Here is an 18,001-nt window from a genome sequence, read left to right on the forward strand (position 1 = left end):
TTATTACCTAAATCTGATCGATTGCCTAACCAGTAGCTATTTTATCATTTGCTGGTACTAGAAATAGAAGTCCAGTATATTTCCTTGTAATTAAAAGCAAAACACTGTAACTATTTTATCATTAAGACCGATCAATAGTTCTCTCTTTCTTCTCCAATTTTGTTCATTCCACCTTTGCCTCATGCTCTTCCTTTCCAAGCATATGAATATTCTCTATCCTGTTTTTCATAATGACCCTGGTGAACAACCAGGCCTTCTCAACTTCTTTGACGTTGCTGTACTATCTCTGTGTACTTCAGGAGTTTCAGTTACTTCTGGTTTCAGTTACTTCTTAATTCTTTTACTGTTAAGCTAGCCTCAGACTTTGTATTCACTGACAGTCCATGTCCTGATACATTGCTTTGCAGTGTCAGCTCTTGTGCGATGTTCTTTATTGCAACTTCTTAGAAAATAAATAAAATCACACTTTCCATAAAAGATTGAACAGAAAGACAACCCCAAACATTACTGTGTAACATAATAGTTCATGAAGATTAAAAATATACAGATATTCCCATTGTTGTTTATTTCACATTCTCAGGTATTAGTGAATTGTATGAACTTTAATATTTGAAGAATAAGCAGAGATTTCCCCTACTTTCTTCTCTTATTCAGATACTCCTTGAGGATTTTGTTTTATTTTAAACACATGCTTCATGTCTCAAGTATTCTTGTAGAAGTCTCTGAAAATGTAAAAGCCTATGAATATTCTCTAAATTTATGTTTACTGTTCATAAACTGCACTCTTATGTTGACAAAAGTTTCTTGGCAAAAACTGTATTAGTATCTCATGCTATGCTTTTTAATAGCATTCCTTTCTCATGGCTGGGCGGGTTCTCCTCTGTTGGCAAAGACCCACGATGGGAGGGGGTACCAAAAGAATAGTGCAGGAAAGTATGTACTGTCCAGGTTTCCTTAAGGCACAAGTACCTCATTCCTGGGAGGAGATGCTTGCCCATGTTCTGTCCTGGCAGGGCTGTACAGCAGGGTATACCAAGTACTTTAGACCTCAGAAGTGTTTTATCTGCTGCAATAATTTGACCTTTAAAAATATAGATATTTAAATTCTATAGTTCTTTTGTGGTTTATTCTAAAAAAAAATATAATCTTCTCATTCTGTCTGAAAGGCATAATTATTTTCTGTGTCTTTTAGAAGTACAGCATGGAGTGGATAGAAAATAAAACCCACACTTAGAATAAAAAAGAAATTTATTTTTTCTTTACTAAACTTTTTTTAATAAAATTTCTTACAATAAGTTTTTGGTGAAAATCTCTGTCTTTTTTGGTTTCTTTTCTTATGGTTTTTGTTAGGGTTTTTTTTCATTAGTCATTCCAATTATTCAGAAATACCAGGTCAAATGTTTTCTTCCACTTCATTTTTAATGTTGAGAAGGTCTTGAAAAGTAAATGACCCAAGTGAATAAGCAAGTTGGCTTTTTTTCCTTCTATCCTTCCTGTTTCTTCACATTTTCTATGAGAGAAAATAAAACCCAAACAAACAAAAACAACAGGAAAATGTCTAAATTTCTTTTATTCCCACCTAAATCACCTTTGATATACTTTTTAAAAGCTGTGGTTTTGGTAGTGCTACTGCTCTTACTTCTACTCCCAGTAATACTAATTTTAGCTCTTACAAATCTCATTTTTTTTTTATGACCAGAGCCCTTAGGAACTAACAAAGTACCCATTTTGCAGGTAGGGAAATGGAAGCACAGAAGGGGATAAAATGATTCACTCAGGATGACTCATCCAGTGAAAGAACCGGTTCTTGCATCCTCTAATCCTACTTCATTCCTGCAAAAGAAAAGAATGAAACAAAGGATTTCCTGCTAGCTTATATAGTAAAATAGCAGCATATAGTAAAATAGCAGCTGCCTGTGGGCCCCCACCTCTGGGAAGTTTTCTCCTTGAGAGATAGACTTTTACCCTCAGTTCTGCCCCAGGATGATAGGCTAGACAGGGTGATAGATTATGCATCTACAAGGGTACATCACCACATGCCCACGTGTGTAATCAGCCTGGGAGAGCTTCAGACATGTAGCTTGAGTTTTGCTGAAAAGAACTGCTTTAAAAGCACTTTTAATTTGGCAAAATTATTGTTTCTCCTGGGAACACTTCACAGGATGAAATAGCCAGATATTAGAGGAAAACAGTTGGAGACAAAGCTTGTTCCAAAAGCAACAATGTTACAGTGACATTTTTTTTCAGCTGTAGGGACTGGTGCTAGATGCTGGCATTTCTCCTTCTCGGTCTCTTGGGTTGCACATTTTGTAATGTTTCCAGAGTGATATAATCATCTCCTTGGCGCCAGCAATTATGGCATGTCCTGTCCCAGTTTTAGTAATGACATTGGTATCAAGAAAATAGACTTTTGGAATCAAGTTGCTAAAGAGCTCTTTTGCAGAATGTAAAATAAATCACACACAAATTTTCCTGAAAACAGGAAATTCTTAAATTCAAAAGATGCCTTTATGTGTTTGATTTATTTTCCCTCTTTGTAAACATATGGCATTTTCATTGAATACTCTATAGTTCATTTTTTACAATTTGACCAAATTTTGACATGCTTTTGGTGGTTTAAACATGTAATCCTTTGGTGCCAGAGGGCTTGCAGAAGGGATGAGGAAAGGCAGCATGTTTTGCCTGTTGGACAATGGCAGCAGAGGAGTGGTTCCAGCAGGGAGAATGGTTGATGGACAGGCATAGGCACTCCATCTGTTCCCCTCCCAGATTCTTAATAGAAACTAGTGCACAAAGTTCATTCTCTGGAACTGGCTTGGCCTCACAGGTAACTGATGAGGAAAGCCTGAGCCACCTTTGACTGTAATGATAGTTCTGTGAAGACCTATTTCTGTATGGGACAGGCTATGTTGTAAATTTTAGTAAAATGCTTTGACACTGCTTTGTGAGAAGAATGTTTGATTTTTATCTTGCAATATACAGTGATTTTTAACAGCTTTGACTTGTTAGATCACTCACATTTTTATATAAATGTATTTTTTCCCTGTTTCAACTCACTGCATCAAATCTGCTCCCAAGTTTATTTAATACCAGAAAAAATGTCTGGTATAAGTAAAGAGTGTAAATTGGTATTTCTGTTACCACATTCCTCTACAGAGAAAGACTCATTTCTTTGGTGGGACGTGCTTAGCTTAGCTCTGTGTGTGGCATTTGAAGACTGCAGCAGATAGTGTTTTGATTTTTCATGTTTGTATTTAGTTTGTGAACAGTTCTTGAGAAATTAGAGACTTCTGCTCACTTAGGTATCTTACCAAATGAGAGTTGTGTAATATATATTGTAATTCCAAACCTCAAAATATGGTTTTTTACTTTGTTAACAGTTAAAGCACTGTATTAACAGCTTTACAGCTTTTTCTTTCACACTTCAACAGGCATGTGAGCAATAGGGATCTTACTATGACTAACAGAAACTTCATAGACCATACTGGACTGAAAGAGACATTAGTGTGAACATGCTTGTTTTATGATGGCAGTTAATTGTAATGAGACTTGTGAATGAGATGTTCCGATGATCCTGAAGTCTTCAGAAGATGGTGTTAATCAAGCATGCATTGTAACCAAAATGGAACGTGCACTTGTTCATCTGTATACTAACCATTAAAAGGTAGATCTGCGACACTGTATTTCAAGTCTGAAATCTCTGATGTTCTACAAGAAATGGTTGGTTTTCAGCTTACGGTAGGCTGAAAAAATGGGAGAAAAACCAAAAGCAAATGCAAGAGTATAGAGAGGCCAGGCCATTTCTCCAACCTGTGCACACAGGCAAAACCTCATATCCACTTTACTATGATTCGAAAGTCATACAAAGTAGAAGGAAATGCCAACATTACTATTGACTAAGGAACCTTGATTTAGTCCTTTCCATAAATAATTTGATAACAACTTTACCAGTGTGATTCCATACTGCTCTCACTTCACTGAGTGCACAGAATGAATGCAACCCAATTAATGAGATACTCAGTATTCTATTATTTTCTGCTGTGCACTATTATAAGACCATGCACTTTATTGACAAACTGCTATTCAGACCTATTGGAAAAGCAGTTATAGTGCTTTCTTTGGCTTTTCTGTGGTGCTCATCTCTATGATAACTTACTACTTCTTAGAGATAATTAATTTTCATGTTACCCACATGATATGAGGAAGTATTCTCATTGTTACTTAACATATGGAGAATTATATCACAGAGATTAAAGTGAAAGGATTCCTTTAATACAAAAAAAAAAATAATAAGGTCTCGTGAAAGAGTGAAAGAATTCTGAAGGGCTGGGGAGATATCACTTCTACTTGCTTGTTTTTACGCTCTTTCATTGGCATTCAATTTTGGCCTTTACTATATATGGAATAGTAGATATGGTGGACCTTTGATGCATCCAGTAGCTGCTTAGATGTTCTCAATTAATCTGTACTTTAAAGCGCTGATGGCCACATGGTTCAAGGAACAGAATGAATACGTCAAGAATGACAGACACATAATTAATGAGATATGATAAACTTGTTGCAAGTGACTAATTCAGTATTGGTTGCTCTGCAGCTTTGGTAAATATTATTTCTAGTTCCTGATGATAAAAGTGCTTTTACATTTCTGTAGTCCTTGTCTGATTTGGTACCCACCTCCAGTGAATAAGACATGTGTCCCACTGACAGGGGCTTGTTCCTCAGGGACCTCTTAAACCCTGAGCAAAGCAGGAGATTTAAAAAATATATGTATATAGTACCATTACTTTTTTTTTAATAACGCAGAGATGATTGACTTAAGACTGGCCTAAGGCAACAACTTTTTGAAATTTATGTTGATCTTTACAGAATGAAAAAAAAAAAACCAGCATTTTTCACACACTTGGCTAAATTCTACTTTGTTTTCCAAAAAAAAAGAAATTGGAAGGAAAATTTCAGCACCACTGGACAAAATTTAGTAATGGTAGAAAAGCAAACAATCATATAGTGTGGGGCATCAGGCATCCAGAGTAATATCGTTAAGCATTCTAATAATATAATAGAGTGTTTCAATAACACAATAAGAATTAAAAAAAGCTCCAAATGATAAATTACTCTAGCTTATAATTTATTTTGGACTAATGATAAGAATTATCTTTTTTTGATGTACCAGGCACCCTATGAGTGTGCTCAGGGTCTACAATCAGAATAAAACGAAATATAGTGTAAGTAAGCACCTCAAGTATTCCAGTTTCATCACCCTCCCAAGGCAAGGTCTTGACCTTTTTGTTTCCCTTTAAAGGTTGCTGCTTGCATATGGTAAAACTGTAGCAAGGATTTCAAGAACCCAGATAATGAAAAGGACCTTGATAGATTTCGTAGAAGTCTCAGGAAATGCAAGGACCTAAACATTTAGCATATTTGCTAATCTAAATAAAAAATGCAATACAAAATAATAAAACAAAACAAAACTTTTAAAAAAACCTACCAAAGACTCAATCTTTAAAGAACTGAAATGCATGGAACTGAACTGGAAAGGATTTCAATTAAATAGTGTCAAAAAAGCAAAGTACAAAAAATTTACAGCTCTCAAGCTCTTAGTACCTTGAGCTTTTAAGCTTTAAACAATACATGCCATAATTTACATGATAATTGCTGCTAACACATACCAACACAAATTCTTGTGGAAGTAGGATTCATATGGGAGTTATTGCCAGCAATTGCTTATTGAAATGAGAGGAATTTTATAACGATGTTAGAAAAATTTCCTTGTCAAATATAACCATGTCTCCTTTTCATGGAGCTTTCATTGGCATAGGGAATCTACACTAACTCTGAAAGACCCTCCCTTTGCCTAAAGAGACAAATTCAATTTCTTATCCAGCCAGCCTCCTGTCCACTCTCCTCTGAAGCTCACCTTGATTTCTTGTGGATATCAGCACATCATACTTACAAAAAAAACAATCTTATCCTTTATGTGTAAGGTTCTTACAGTTTGGTGTATATCTCTTCTCCTCTTTGGACTTTTCTGTCCACAGTCCTTACCCATTTTTTGGAAGACACACTTCCTGAAGACAGATTGGCCTAAGCTCAATTGCACAAAAGACTTAACACTTATGAGCTGGGTGATGCTGAGGCATGCCACCTCCTCTAGTCACGACAATCGCATCTCCTGGCTCTTTGGATGTCCTTTTGTGTTGCATTTTCTGAGATGGGAGAGTAGCCAGGAGTAACCACAACTGCTTTTTCCTGTCAGCTTCTGTCTGGGGGGGGACGGGGGGGACACACTCTTTCCTGAAGATCTCTGCCACTAAGCACTGGGTACATTTAACCATATCTTCTGTGACCAAGCCAAGTGTTTATCGTCATTGTGGCTATATGTGATGATTCTTCAGAAGGATGTGTTTGCCGGGAAGCTTCCCAGTGCATACTAGTGTTTGCCTGGGGAATATTTATACATATTTCCTGGGTTCTATGTACTCTCGTCAGTACTACAGGGTATCGATTTAAACATTACAGGTCTGAGGAACTACCTCATTTCCTACATACTTGTTTTATCACACCATTAATTCAGAAAGAATATATAAATAATTAGGCCACTTCTGATCATAGAAACATAGAATCATAGGGGTTGGAAGGGACCTTGAGAGACCATCAGGTTCAAACCCCCTGCCAAAGCAGCTCCCTAGCTCATATTGCACAGATAGGTGTCCAGACGGGTCTTTAATATCTCCAGAGATGGAGACTTCACCACCTCCCTGGGCAGCCTGTCCCAGGGCTCTGTCACCCTCACTGTGAAAAAGTTCTTCTGCATGTTGGTGCGGAACTTCCTGTGCTCCAACTTGCAGCCATTGCCCCTTGTCCTGTCCCCACAGACCACTGAAAAGGGGCTGGCTGATTCCCCCTGCATCCCATACTTAAGATATTTACAAACATTAATAAGGTCCCCCCTTAGTCTTCTTTTTTCTAGGCTGAACAGTCCCAGTTCACTCAGCCTTTCCTCATAGGGTTGATGCTCCAGGCACTTAATCATCTTTGTAGACCTCCTCTGGACTCTCTCCAGGAGATTCCTGTCTTTTTTCTACCAGAGAGCCCAGAACTGGACACAATCCTCCAGGTGGGGCCTGACCAGGGCAGAGTAGAGGGCATCTGACTGAATTCACAGAAAGAAGAGACTGAATTCTTCAGTGTATTGGATTTTCTTTCTCTGGCAGCACTCTGCTTCTCATACATGATATTTCACTCATATTTATATTTTAGTTTTCCCTAAAAGGTGTTCTGCGAGTACGTTAGGGAAGCTGCATTTTAATTAAGATCAGTCAGTATGCTTGATGAATGGTTTGAGCTTTTTTAATAAATTGCTAGATCAACATTTTGCAATGCTGTGAGGTTTAATTCCAACATATTTAAAATAAGATAAAATTAATAGTGATGTATATTACAGCAAATACATGCTGTATAGTCACTTTCAGTGCAAGTTGGTTTCATATCCCAGTGTCTACATATTGCTCAGAAAGTAGTTGCTGCAGAAAAAGAAGTGGGGATAATTGGATCAAAACTCATCCAGAAAGAAAAACGGTGTTATTCTGTAATTTTTTGAAGTAATTAATTAAAGTGATTTTTTTTCAAAGGTTTTGAAGGTACGTTAGTGTTTAGAGCCCAGGGAAAAGGTACGGTGCAGACAGTAAGTGCAGGCATTATGGAATGATTTAAGTGAATGGTGACAGATTGACTGTAATTAAATAATGACAATAATAAAGTGGAGAGCCATCAGTCCTGCTGAGAGTGCACTCCTAGAAATGTAGTGGCGCTGACAGGCGCCCGCAGCACTGGGAGCCGGTGGGTGGCTGGGGCCAGCTGTCTGACGAGCAGCTCCGGAGCACCCCCGGATTGGCTGTGTGCTCTTTCTCATGTCTGTGTTAAGAGGTTCTATTTTTCAGCCTTCTTTATCTCAGGTTACCCAACAGGTTCATGTTCTTCAACTATTTATGCATAATTGCTCATTCAGACCTCAACCTGCCACAGATTTCATCAGAAGTCTTGGGAAAAAAACAGATCCTGTCTTGGGGACCTTGTTTATTATCTAAAAAGGGCTATACCAGTCCCAGTAAAATTACTAAATCAGAAGAACCATAGCAATTGACTTAAACCTAGTAGATGCTTAAACAGATTTGATTCTCACATTTCTTGGAAATTACTTTGCGTTTTCTTTCTCTTGCATTTTATGTTTGCTTTTTTATTATACTGCAATAAGACAACTATTTCAGCTTCAAAGAAACATCAAAACATCAAATCCAGGTAACAGGATCTGGAGTCTGGCACTTTTATCTGAACATCACATTAGTAGGAAGATGTTAAGTTGCAAGAGTCAAGTTCAAAGAACAGCAATTGCCAGGTGAAGGATGATCCTCTCTTCAAGGAAAGAATAGAAGGAATCACAAAAAGAATACCAGTATGGCTGAGCACCACAAACAAATTGATTTAATAGGTGCAGCTTGTCTACCCAATGCATAGATCAGTGAGGTATAATTAAGAATAATGAGGTGACGATATTAAAAGTACAACTTGAATTGCATACAAAGAGACTGTTCAAAGCAAAACACCCAAAGATATGGAGGAGTCATCACAGGAAACTGCATGCTCAGAAACTTCATAACAAAATGCAGAAAGGTTTATTTGGAGAGATTAGCTTCAATTCCTAAGACACGTGCTAGAAAATCGTGACACGGGAGTTCAAATAGATGGAATTCCTTTTCTAACATGTTTGAGTAATTACTACAAAACTTTTTGTTTCAATGCATTTTTTGTCCCACACATGTTCGTCTGTCATCTGGGCTTTTAATATTAGTATTAAGCCTTGTTATACTCCAAATGTTTCCAAAAACAGTTATGCTAAGAGCAAAAGCCAAGTTCTTCTGCTAAAAGCAAATTTCATGAAATGTCACATTTTCTTCTTTTGTTAGTAGTTTTGATACTTGAAAATCTATCCACACCACTTCTAAAAATGGAGTTAATCATAGGGCTTGCTTGCTGAATCACTTAACTGGAAACCCAAAGCCACAAGTAGATACTTGGCTTGAATTCTCCAGTGGTATAAGAAAATTCAGATTTAGATCATATGTTCCTTTTAATATCATTTGCTTACAATTTGCTGCACATATTTTTAAGCTATGGAAGGCATAAGTTTTTGTTAACTTTGCTATAGAGAATATAAAAATATCAGGTCACATATAAATGATTTTTTCTTCAAATGTGCAGTTGATATGCTATTCCTTCTAAAATGTCAGTATAAATATTTCTCTTTTTTCCCTCTCATTTTCCTGAGGTATTCAGTTCTATGAGGGATGGGGGATGAGACAGTAAGGAAAATATAAGGAGAAAAACAGATGTAGTCTCTCCTGCATCACTGTTTAGACACTGTCAGAAAGGAACCATTTTGAAAGGTCTCAAGCAGAGAAGTAATGCATGAAATAAATTTTAGGCCTGCTATTCAGTTATATAAATCCACTGATTTCTCTTTACAGGGTGGTTTGGTTTTTTGGTTGTTTTTTTTTTCCTGATGCTGTTAACCTATTTAACACCTGGGAGCCTATGGCAGATCGATTACTGACACTTATTTCTTCCTGATTAAAAAAATTCTATAGTTCAGTCTTTATAGAACTCTGGAGATAACTATGTCTGGCAAAAAAGGGGACACACAAGTGATCTGTTGACACAATTTAATGCATAGTTCATTAATAAGCAATAGAAAATTCCAAGAGAAATCATAACCAAGATGCTTGTCTAGTTTAGTTAATGAATGTAAAGCGTGTCTAAACCCAGTATTTCACAAAGAAATTATGAAGATTATTTGGTGTATTAGCAAATGTTTGGACAGATTTGAAGCTGAATTCAGTGATTTAATATATTTAGTATATAAGGTAAAATAGAATTGAACTACCATGAAAGTTCAGTTCTTATTAGCAGATAATTCCTGTTCCAGAGGAAGAGGGTTTTGTTGCTTTCTTAATTTATTTTTTGCACTGCCTTCTCTGACTGAGAGCTGAGAAGTTAATATAACAGAGCCGGTGTCCACCTCACACAAAATGCTTTCTAATGGCAGTCAGGAGTCTCTACATTTTCTGAAGAACTGGGTTACAATGCGTGTGATTACCACAGAAACTGAAATGATCTGTCCTAATAAAATAACCTATAACTAATTCAGAAAAAATCCATCACATCTAAGGCCAACAATTTAAACTGTCTTGTTTTGATTTGAGACACACACATCTCCAGGACACACAAGGTATAAAAGCACACTGAAGTCTGCCTGTCACATCCCAGCTGACAGGGGAGGAGCCTTTTATACCAAATAACCCTCGACACAGCATTTTCACAGTGAGGGTGATGGAGCACTGGAACAGACTACCTGGGGAGGTTGTGGTGTACCTTCTATGCAGACATTCAATTCCTGTGTGACCTAATATAGGTGATCCTGCTCTGGCAAGGGAGGTTGAACTAGATGATCTTTAGAGGTCTCTTTCAACCCTGATGACATTCTGTGATTCTGTGACAGACACTATGTGGCCTTTCTCTACAAACCTCTGTGTTCACAGTGGGTCCCACCAGCTGAGGTGGCTGAATGCTTTTTGCACCCTTATGACCCCAAGTAACAAATTTGGATTCATTATCTGAAGGGACCATCTGATCCTCCCCTTTCCCCAGTATCTAAAGGCTGCCTTCTCCAGTGGTGGGCTCCTACCCCAGGCCAAAAAACCTTCTCCTTGGAGACATATATAAGGTTTTATATCTTGCTTTTACATTAAATAAGACCCTGCCCAAAGGCAGTTGCTACAGAGCAGCCCCTTTCTGATAACTTTATTGAGTTACAGCTGCTATACCAATGCACCCATTCAGTATGACACTGGGATATGCTTCCAGGTGAAAATACAGGATGAGAATTCTGGGAAGTAAGGACATTGAGATGCATGGACAGATGGCTGGAGAGATTGCTTGATGCTAGGACAATGGATGTACTTGCTAGAACTTGTTTGTCCCTCTGTAATGTTCAAAGATGTCCTTAAAAGATAAGGTGTCACTAATTTGGTTACTACCTCCCTCCCTCCCCATATTTTCCAAGAGGATAGGCCAAAGGTGGAGAGAGATTTAAAAGGGAATTTTTATTCTTATAAAGTCTAATAAATTCTTCATTTTGTGGTAGAACTTATTTCCTTCCCTCTTCTACTATCACTTACTTCTCTAAAGCAAAACAAGACCAAAACAAAACTACCAAAACAAAAAGCTATAGAACCAAATTGCTAAACTCTCAGTAATAAGGAAGACCAACATTAAGATTTTCTATGGAGCCTTAATTACAAGCTCTTGTGCATATTCATTATGATGCCATTACTCCTTATGTGACTAAAAGCTGTATTTTGTACACAGATCTTCCCCATTTTTCTTTTAGCAGCCTTGCAGACAGTAGGAGAGTGTTATTTAAGGACTCAAAAGGAAGTCCATAGAGGGTTTCTTTCACTGTGTAAAGAAGCTGCACAGTCATTAACTATGAAGCAATGCTGCTGAGATCCAGAACCTCTCTTGTCCTTGCCACAGAACCCTGCTACTGCCTGAAGTAAATCATTAGTAATCGTCCTGTAGGCTGCTTGTAGGCTACTTCTTCTCCTATTAGGAGCACAGTGAATATCAACTGTGACTGTTTAGAAGTCACTCAAGAGAGTTCACCATCTGGATGATACGCGATGGGCAAGACATGCAAACACGAGAAAAACCAAAAAAGGAAAAAAAAGTTGAACTTTAATCTCATGTCGTGTTTGTCATCACTGAACACTGAATAAGGCAGGCGCAAAGGATAAACAATACCCACTAATGTCCTAAAACATCTTGTCAAAATGCAGACACAAATCTTGCTGAATTAGCACTGGCTTTTCAATGCTTTGACATCTCTGCAGTTGCAGCAAAGCTCTCTGAACACAGAAAATTCTGTGATGTGTGCTGTGCCAAGTGCTCCAGTCACTAAAAGCAGTTCCAGTCTGTGTGCATTGTGCAAAGTGTCTGAAGCTGGCTGCAGAACAATGGTGGAAAATTCTGTCTTTAAATGGCCCCTTTACTGCCTATGAAATGGTAGCAAAACAGTTCCTGTGCCTTCGGTAACAACTTCCACTATTCTTCCTTCCAAAAGACCACCCTCCATCAAAAATGCAAGGAGGCTGAGGAATCCACTAGGGAGTGAATAACTTTTATTTGGTCACTGAACATGCAATTTTTAATTCAAAACATATTCTTGCTGTGGTTTAAAACTTGACAGGAGTGGAAAGAGAAATATGAAGCAACCACAGCTGACTTTCCACAATTTCCATCCAGGCAAAATAAGGAGTATATCCTATTTTGTAACTTATAACTTTCAAATTTTTTCAGTCTATGCAACAAGAAAAAACAAACAACTTGTGTGGAAGTCTTCAATTCCCTATTCTGATTCTCTCTTCATTTGATGAAGTGTGATCAGTGGTGCCATTTCTTGCTAATAAGGCTTGTGATTCAGTGAGAGATTTTCAGTATAATAACACATTTTTCATTTAGATTTCTACAAGCTTTTGTATCTGAAAGCATTATCAATTGTCTAGGTATGCAAGAGCTAAACAAGACACTTAGCTGCTCTAGCATTTTAGAAAGTTTTTAATATAAACATTTGTTTCTGACAAAACAGTGCTATGTTCACATTCCCCTTTTGACTGTAGAACTGAACATTGTTTTTCTCGATGCATATTTACATAAAAGGCATTTTTGTTGAGCGGTATGAGCCAGATCCTAGCTGATCGATTAGGATTCCTTTCATTACTTTTGATACCCATCTAGTGGACACAGCGCGGTATTGCAAGATAAAATTCCTGTCACAACAGCCGTGTTCAAGTCTTGCACACAATTGTAGTTATATGGTGGTGCAAACCACAGGGCATGTCCCAGACAACTAAACTTTTTGAATTTTAAAAAAGCGCTATTTTATAACTTGGCAGTGAAGTCATTCATAGAGGCCTGCATGGAAGACGTTTCTGACTGGGAGAATGAAGACTGGTAATAAAATACTCATATCTTGTTCACAAAATGTGGGCCAAGAAAATAAAACAAATCTGAAAACAAACCCTTACATTCCTTTCTTCCAATAATACGCCTTTTAATCAGTTGAATATTTAAGTCCACTGTTACAGAAATCAATTTAACGGTCACTCATTGTCAAAAATTTTCCTTCTGTGAGACAAACTTATATTTAACTTCACTTATTTCTATCTCACTTTTAACTTTTGCTTTAGAGCTTTCAGACAAACATGCACATTGGAAATGACAAAATGACACTGCCATTGCAAAAGTTGGTCTTACTGAGCTATCTTACCTGAAATTGCATGAAAGATCTTTCCCCCTTCCCTCAACAGAAAAACAAAACCTACAGACCGTGTATTATTTAGGAGTCTATGTGTTCTTGCAGCTGTTTAAAGAAAGTAAAAATATTTTATGTAGGCAATGAAATAGAAGCATTGCAAAATTTGGATACTATTAGCTCACAGATGTTCCAAACTCTTCATTGACATTCTGAGTAATTTGTGCTTCTGGAACACTCAGGAACACCAACTCAAGAGATATTAATTGCAACAGCAGTCATGCTGGTAGTAAAGGCAATTTGGTTATTTAACTTATGTCACTATAAGCTGCAGAAGATGTTTTACTGTAGTATTCATCCTATCTTGCCTTTTTCAATATTTTTTTCAATATTTTTTGTGAGCAGATCTCACAGTGATCACAAAGGTGTAATGAATAGGGAAAATTAAGTACAAAGAAGAATGTTGCATTGTCCAAAACCACTCAACAGGCTAGTGGCAGAACTCTCATTTGATGTGTTGCAAATTAAGCTTTGTTAGCTTGAGATTGATAATGTCATGTCATAGTAGCCCATTTGAGGACACAGAAACTATTTACAGGCATAATCAAAAGAAATAAAATTTGGAAAGAAGTGAATGTGTTAGAATTTAGACTGTGAATTGTTGGGAAAACTACAGTGTAGGGAGGATTAAATTGCTAAACTCTCAAAGTTTAACACTATTATCTGAATAGCTTTTTGAAAAAAAAATGGTTTTGTACATTCAAACTGTGACAGGTTGATACAAAATAAAGACAGCAGCAGAAAGCTAATAAAATGCTGACATGTTGAATATTTTCCCTTCCACTGTCATTAGATGTAACTGAAAATGGGTGTATGTCCTGCACATGAACACCATTTTTAAAATTAGGACTTTACATAGGTTCATTACAAATACATACTATGACGCTAACACTCATCCATGTTTAAGAAATCATGTAAAATTCTGTTCATCCATCATTTCTAAATGCTTCATCAATATAATTAAAGTTCCCATTAGTGTGTCAACTGAGCCCAAATAGTTTTAAACTGCAGTGTCATGCCCACCTTTCCTACCGTGCTGTAAGACTAGGATTGATCTTTGGTTTTAGAGATACAACCAACTAGGGAAACAAATGTTAATATTCGACTTCTGGCTGGATAGAATCACAGAAACATGGACTGGTTTGGGTTGGAAGGGACCTCAAAGCCCATCTAGTTTCAAACCCACTGCCATGTACAGGGACACCCTCCACTAGCCCAGGTTGCTCTAAGCCCCATCCAACCTGGTCTTGAACACTGCTAGAGAGGGGGCAGCCACAGCTTCTGTGGGCAACCTGTGCCAGTGTCTTGTCACTCTCAAAATGAAAAATTTCTTCCTTGTATCTAGTCTGAATCTACTCTCTTGTAGTTTATAGCCATTATCCCATGCCCTATCATTACAGACCCTACTAAAAAGTCTGTCTTTATGTTTCTCATAAGCCCACTTTAAATATTGAAAGACCACAACAAGATCTCCCTGGAGCCATCTCTTCTCCCTGCTAAGCAAGGCTTTAATATTTAGTCTAAATCTACCCTTCGGTTTAAGGCCACTACCCCTTGTCCTATCACTAGTTGTCCTTGCAAAAAGTCCCCTCCCTAGCTTTCACAATGTGCTCCATCCAATTTTATGGAGACATAATCTTGCTAATCCACACTTTTGTAACCTCTAAGATTGCACACCACAGCACATTACGTCTAAAAATGGGGTCACATTCTCCAAAAAAGATTCCATATGGTACCAAACACAGCTGTTGGGCTGCTAAGCAACATGGGTTGCCATGAGCACGTCCTTCCAGCACCGCCCATGCTTGCGCTAGTTGATAATTGATTGTAGATTCTCATTCAAGGTTTTTGCACTGATTTTCAAAGCACTTTGCCCTGCTTTCAAAACATCTTCTCTTTCCTTCTCCTTCTTTTCTCTCCCCTCATCCTTCAGCTTCTCATGAAGGCAATGTTCCCTTGATAAGCCTGTTTATCAGTTTCAATAATACATACAATAACTAGAAGCACTGGATCTAAAGTGTGCAGTTCAAAGACATGAATGGCCATAGAATTCAAGCTGCTTGAATTTGGCAGTGTGCAAAGAACTCATTCTATCTGATTGCAAAGTAGCAACTCTAATGCAACCAAATGTGCTCAAATACACACGTGCCCTTTAATCCTACCTCAGCACTTTGTTATTGGGGTAGGACAAAAGGTGTTGTTGGTATATTTTGGTAGTAATAAAGTATTAGTAACATTATAGTACAATAGTAGAGGTCTCAACTGCCTTAACAGTGGGAGACAGGATAATGATAGCCCAGATAGGGCCTGAGGAAGAAAACAATAAAACTTCATTTTTCCTCAGGTATAGAGGTCGTGGATAAAGGGAAGGATGAGACTTCCTGTATTCCTACTACTGTGGTTTGTTTGGGCTTTTTTTCTCTATCAAATTTCTTTCTTTTCCTTCAGAATTGTTCTTTTTGGTAATCAGTAATTTTAAATTGTATTTCTTGTGTGTCTTGGATTTTCACTAGCAGTAGACTTCACAAGGTCTTTATTTCCCCATAATTATCAAGAAGCAACTACCTGGTGATAAATTTGTCAGAAGAGTGTTTGTTACCCTCAAAATTCTTGTGTCAATGGCATAAATCTTCTTCTCCTTTCTTTTTGCAGTTTCGATGTAGACAATGGTACATCATCGGGACGAAGTCCCTTGGATCCCATGACAAGCCCTGGATCAGGGCTAATCCTTCAGGCGAATTTTGTTCACAGTCAACGTAGGGAGTCTTTCCTTTACCGATCAGACAGTGACTATGACCTTTCTCCAAAGTCTATGTCCAGGAACTCCTCCATTGCCAGTGATATGTAAGTACATTATAAAATACTTCTGGCCTATGTTTTGTCCTTTATCTTAACATTTTTCCAGCCCCATGAAACTCCTTTTAAATATCCAAGTCAGTAATCACTTATGCTACAGAAGTAACAGAGAACACAACACACAACAAAGGACTAAGGTTTTCATATAATAAGTGAAATTTCACATGATTTTTAACTTGCAGTCATTATACTTGAACAGTCCTATTTTCAGGTTACGTATCAATTTCAGAATTGTTGATTATAACATCTAATTATAGATCTCTTTCTGTATGTGTCAAGATGAGAAAAATTCATGCCTTTAAAGAGGGTTTGGGTGAGGTCCATGGTTTGGTTAAGCTCTGCAGATTAAAGTACTTAAGTAAGTTTTGTGTCCCCAGCTTTGATTGAGACAAAATGTTTATGAGAAAAGATCAATCCATCTTCCCTTGTCATAAGGAAAAATGCATTTAATTTGTAAATATTGACCCCCTTGCAGTAAATCTTCCTCTGAGAGATAATCTTCCTTTTAGGTTGACACAAGTCAAGTTTTTCATGTAGCACCTGTGTGAGGATACAATTTGATTTGGAAAGACTTTTACATACAGGGAGACCATCCAGATCGCTGTGTTGCTTAGATGAGTCATTTAAATTAAGAATTCAATTAGTAGAGTTCCTTGAGCTCATAATCCATTTCTGCATTTCCTAGAATTCTGGGTAATATTTCAGGACATGGCAGTAAATTACACAAACAATTGAATTACTGAAACACTTGGCACCTGTTTTCCTTTGGATATTTGTATCTGTTCTTCCTTTCAAAATGTTCATAAAATATGTCTGCATATAAAATTTATTGGACCCCACATCTGGAGAGATTTTCATAGTCTCCTGTCACAGAGGATCTATATCAAGAAGGTAAATATTCTTGCCACTTTTTAGAATGGCAGCACATTAGGAAACATAAATGGCAATTTGTTTTGACCATGGAATATTAATGATATATCAGTAAACCTAATTATAATAAGATTAATTATATCACAGAAATTAAGTAAAAAAAAAAAACCAAACCCCAAGAAATAAAATAGAGGAAATCTTAAAAAGATGACATTCCAAACAAAAAAAAAAAAAAAAAAATAGAAAAAATACCACAAAGGTATTTGTGGTACACAAAAGTATATGTGTCCTGATTTCAGCTGAGAGATAATGATTTTCCTTCACAATAGCTGGTATGGGGGTCTGTTTTGGATTTTTGCTGTGAAGAGTCTTGATAATATAGAGATGTTTTCATTAAATAGAGATGGTTTGTGTACTGCTGAGCAGTGCTTACACAGAGCCAAGGCCTCTTACGCATCTCACCCCACCCCACCAGCAGTGGGCTGGGGGTGTACAAGGAGTTGGGAGGGGACACAGCTGGGACAGCTGATCCCGTCTGACTAAGGGGTTATTTCATACCACATGACATCAAGCTCAGTATATAAGGGATGGGGGCAAGTGGAACAGGGGACAGCGGCGTTTGGAGTGAGGGTATTTGCCTTCCCAAGTCACTGTTACGCGTGACAGAAACCTGCATTCCTGGAGATGGCTGAAGACATGCCTGCTGACGGGAATGGGTGAATGAATTACTTGTCCTGCTTTGCTTCTGTGCTCAGCTTTTGCTTAGCTATTGAGCTGTCTATATCTCAACTTATGAGTATTCTCACTTTCTGTCTTCTGATTCTCTCTTCCATCTTGCTAGGGTGAGCA

The 18,001-nt window shown here is 37.5% G+C and overlaps 1 protein-coding gene across 1 annotated transcript in view; it reads left to right on the forward strand.

The window, feature by feature from the left end:
- Positions 1–16,274, forward strand: part of LOC311203375 (3',5'-cyclic-AMP phosphodiesterase 4B-like) — a gene marked incomplete at both ends in the record, with an annotated part of 230,590 nt that extends 214,316 nt beyond the window's left edge. Inside the window, one exon of the mRNA XM_084278040.1 lies at positions 16,079–16,274. Coding sequence (XP_084134166.1) covers positions 16,079–16,274 — 196 coding nt within the window. The remainder of the gene's footprint in view (positions 1–16,078) is intronic.
- Between the last annotated feature and the right edge of the window lie 1,727 nt (positions 16,275–18,001).

The sequence above is a fragment of the Gallinula chloropus genome (genome assembly GCF_964237585.1).
Source record: "Gallinula chloropus genome assembly, chromosome: Z".
Taxonomy (NCBI): domain Eukaryota; kingdom Metazoa; phylum Chordata; class Aves; order Gruiformes; family Rallidae; genus Gallinula; species Gallinula chloropus.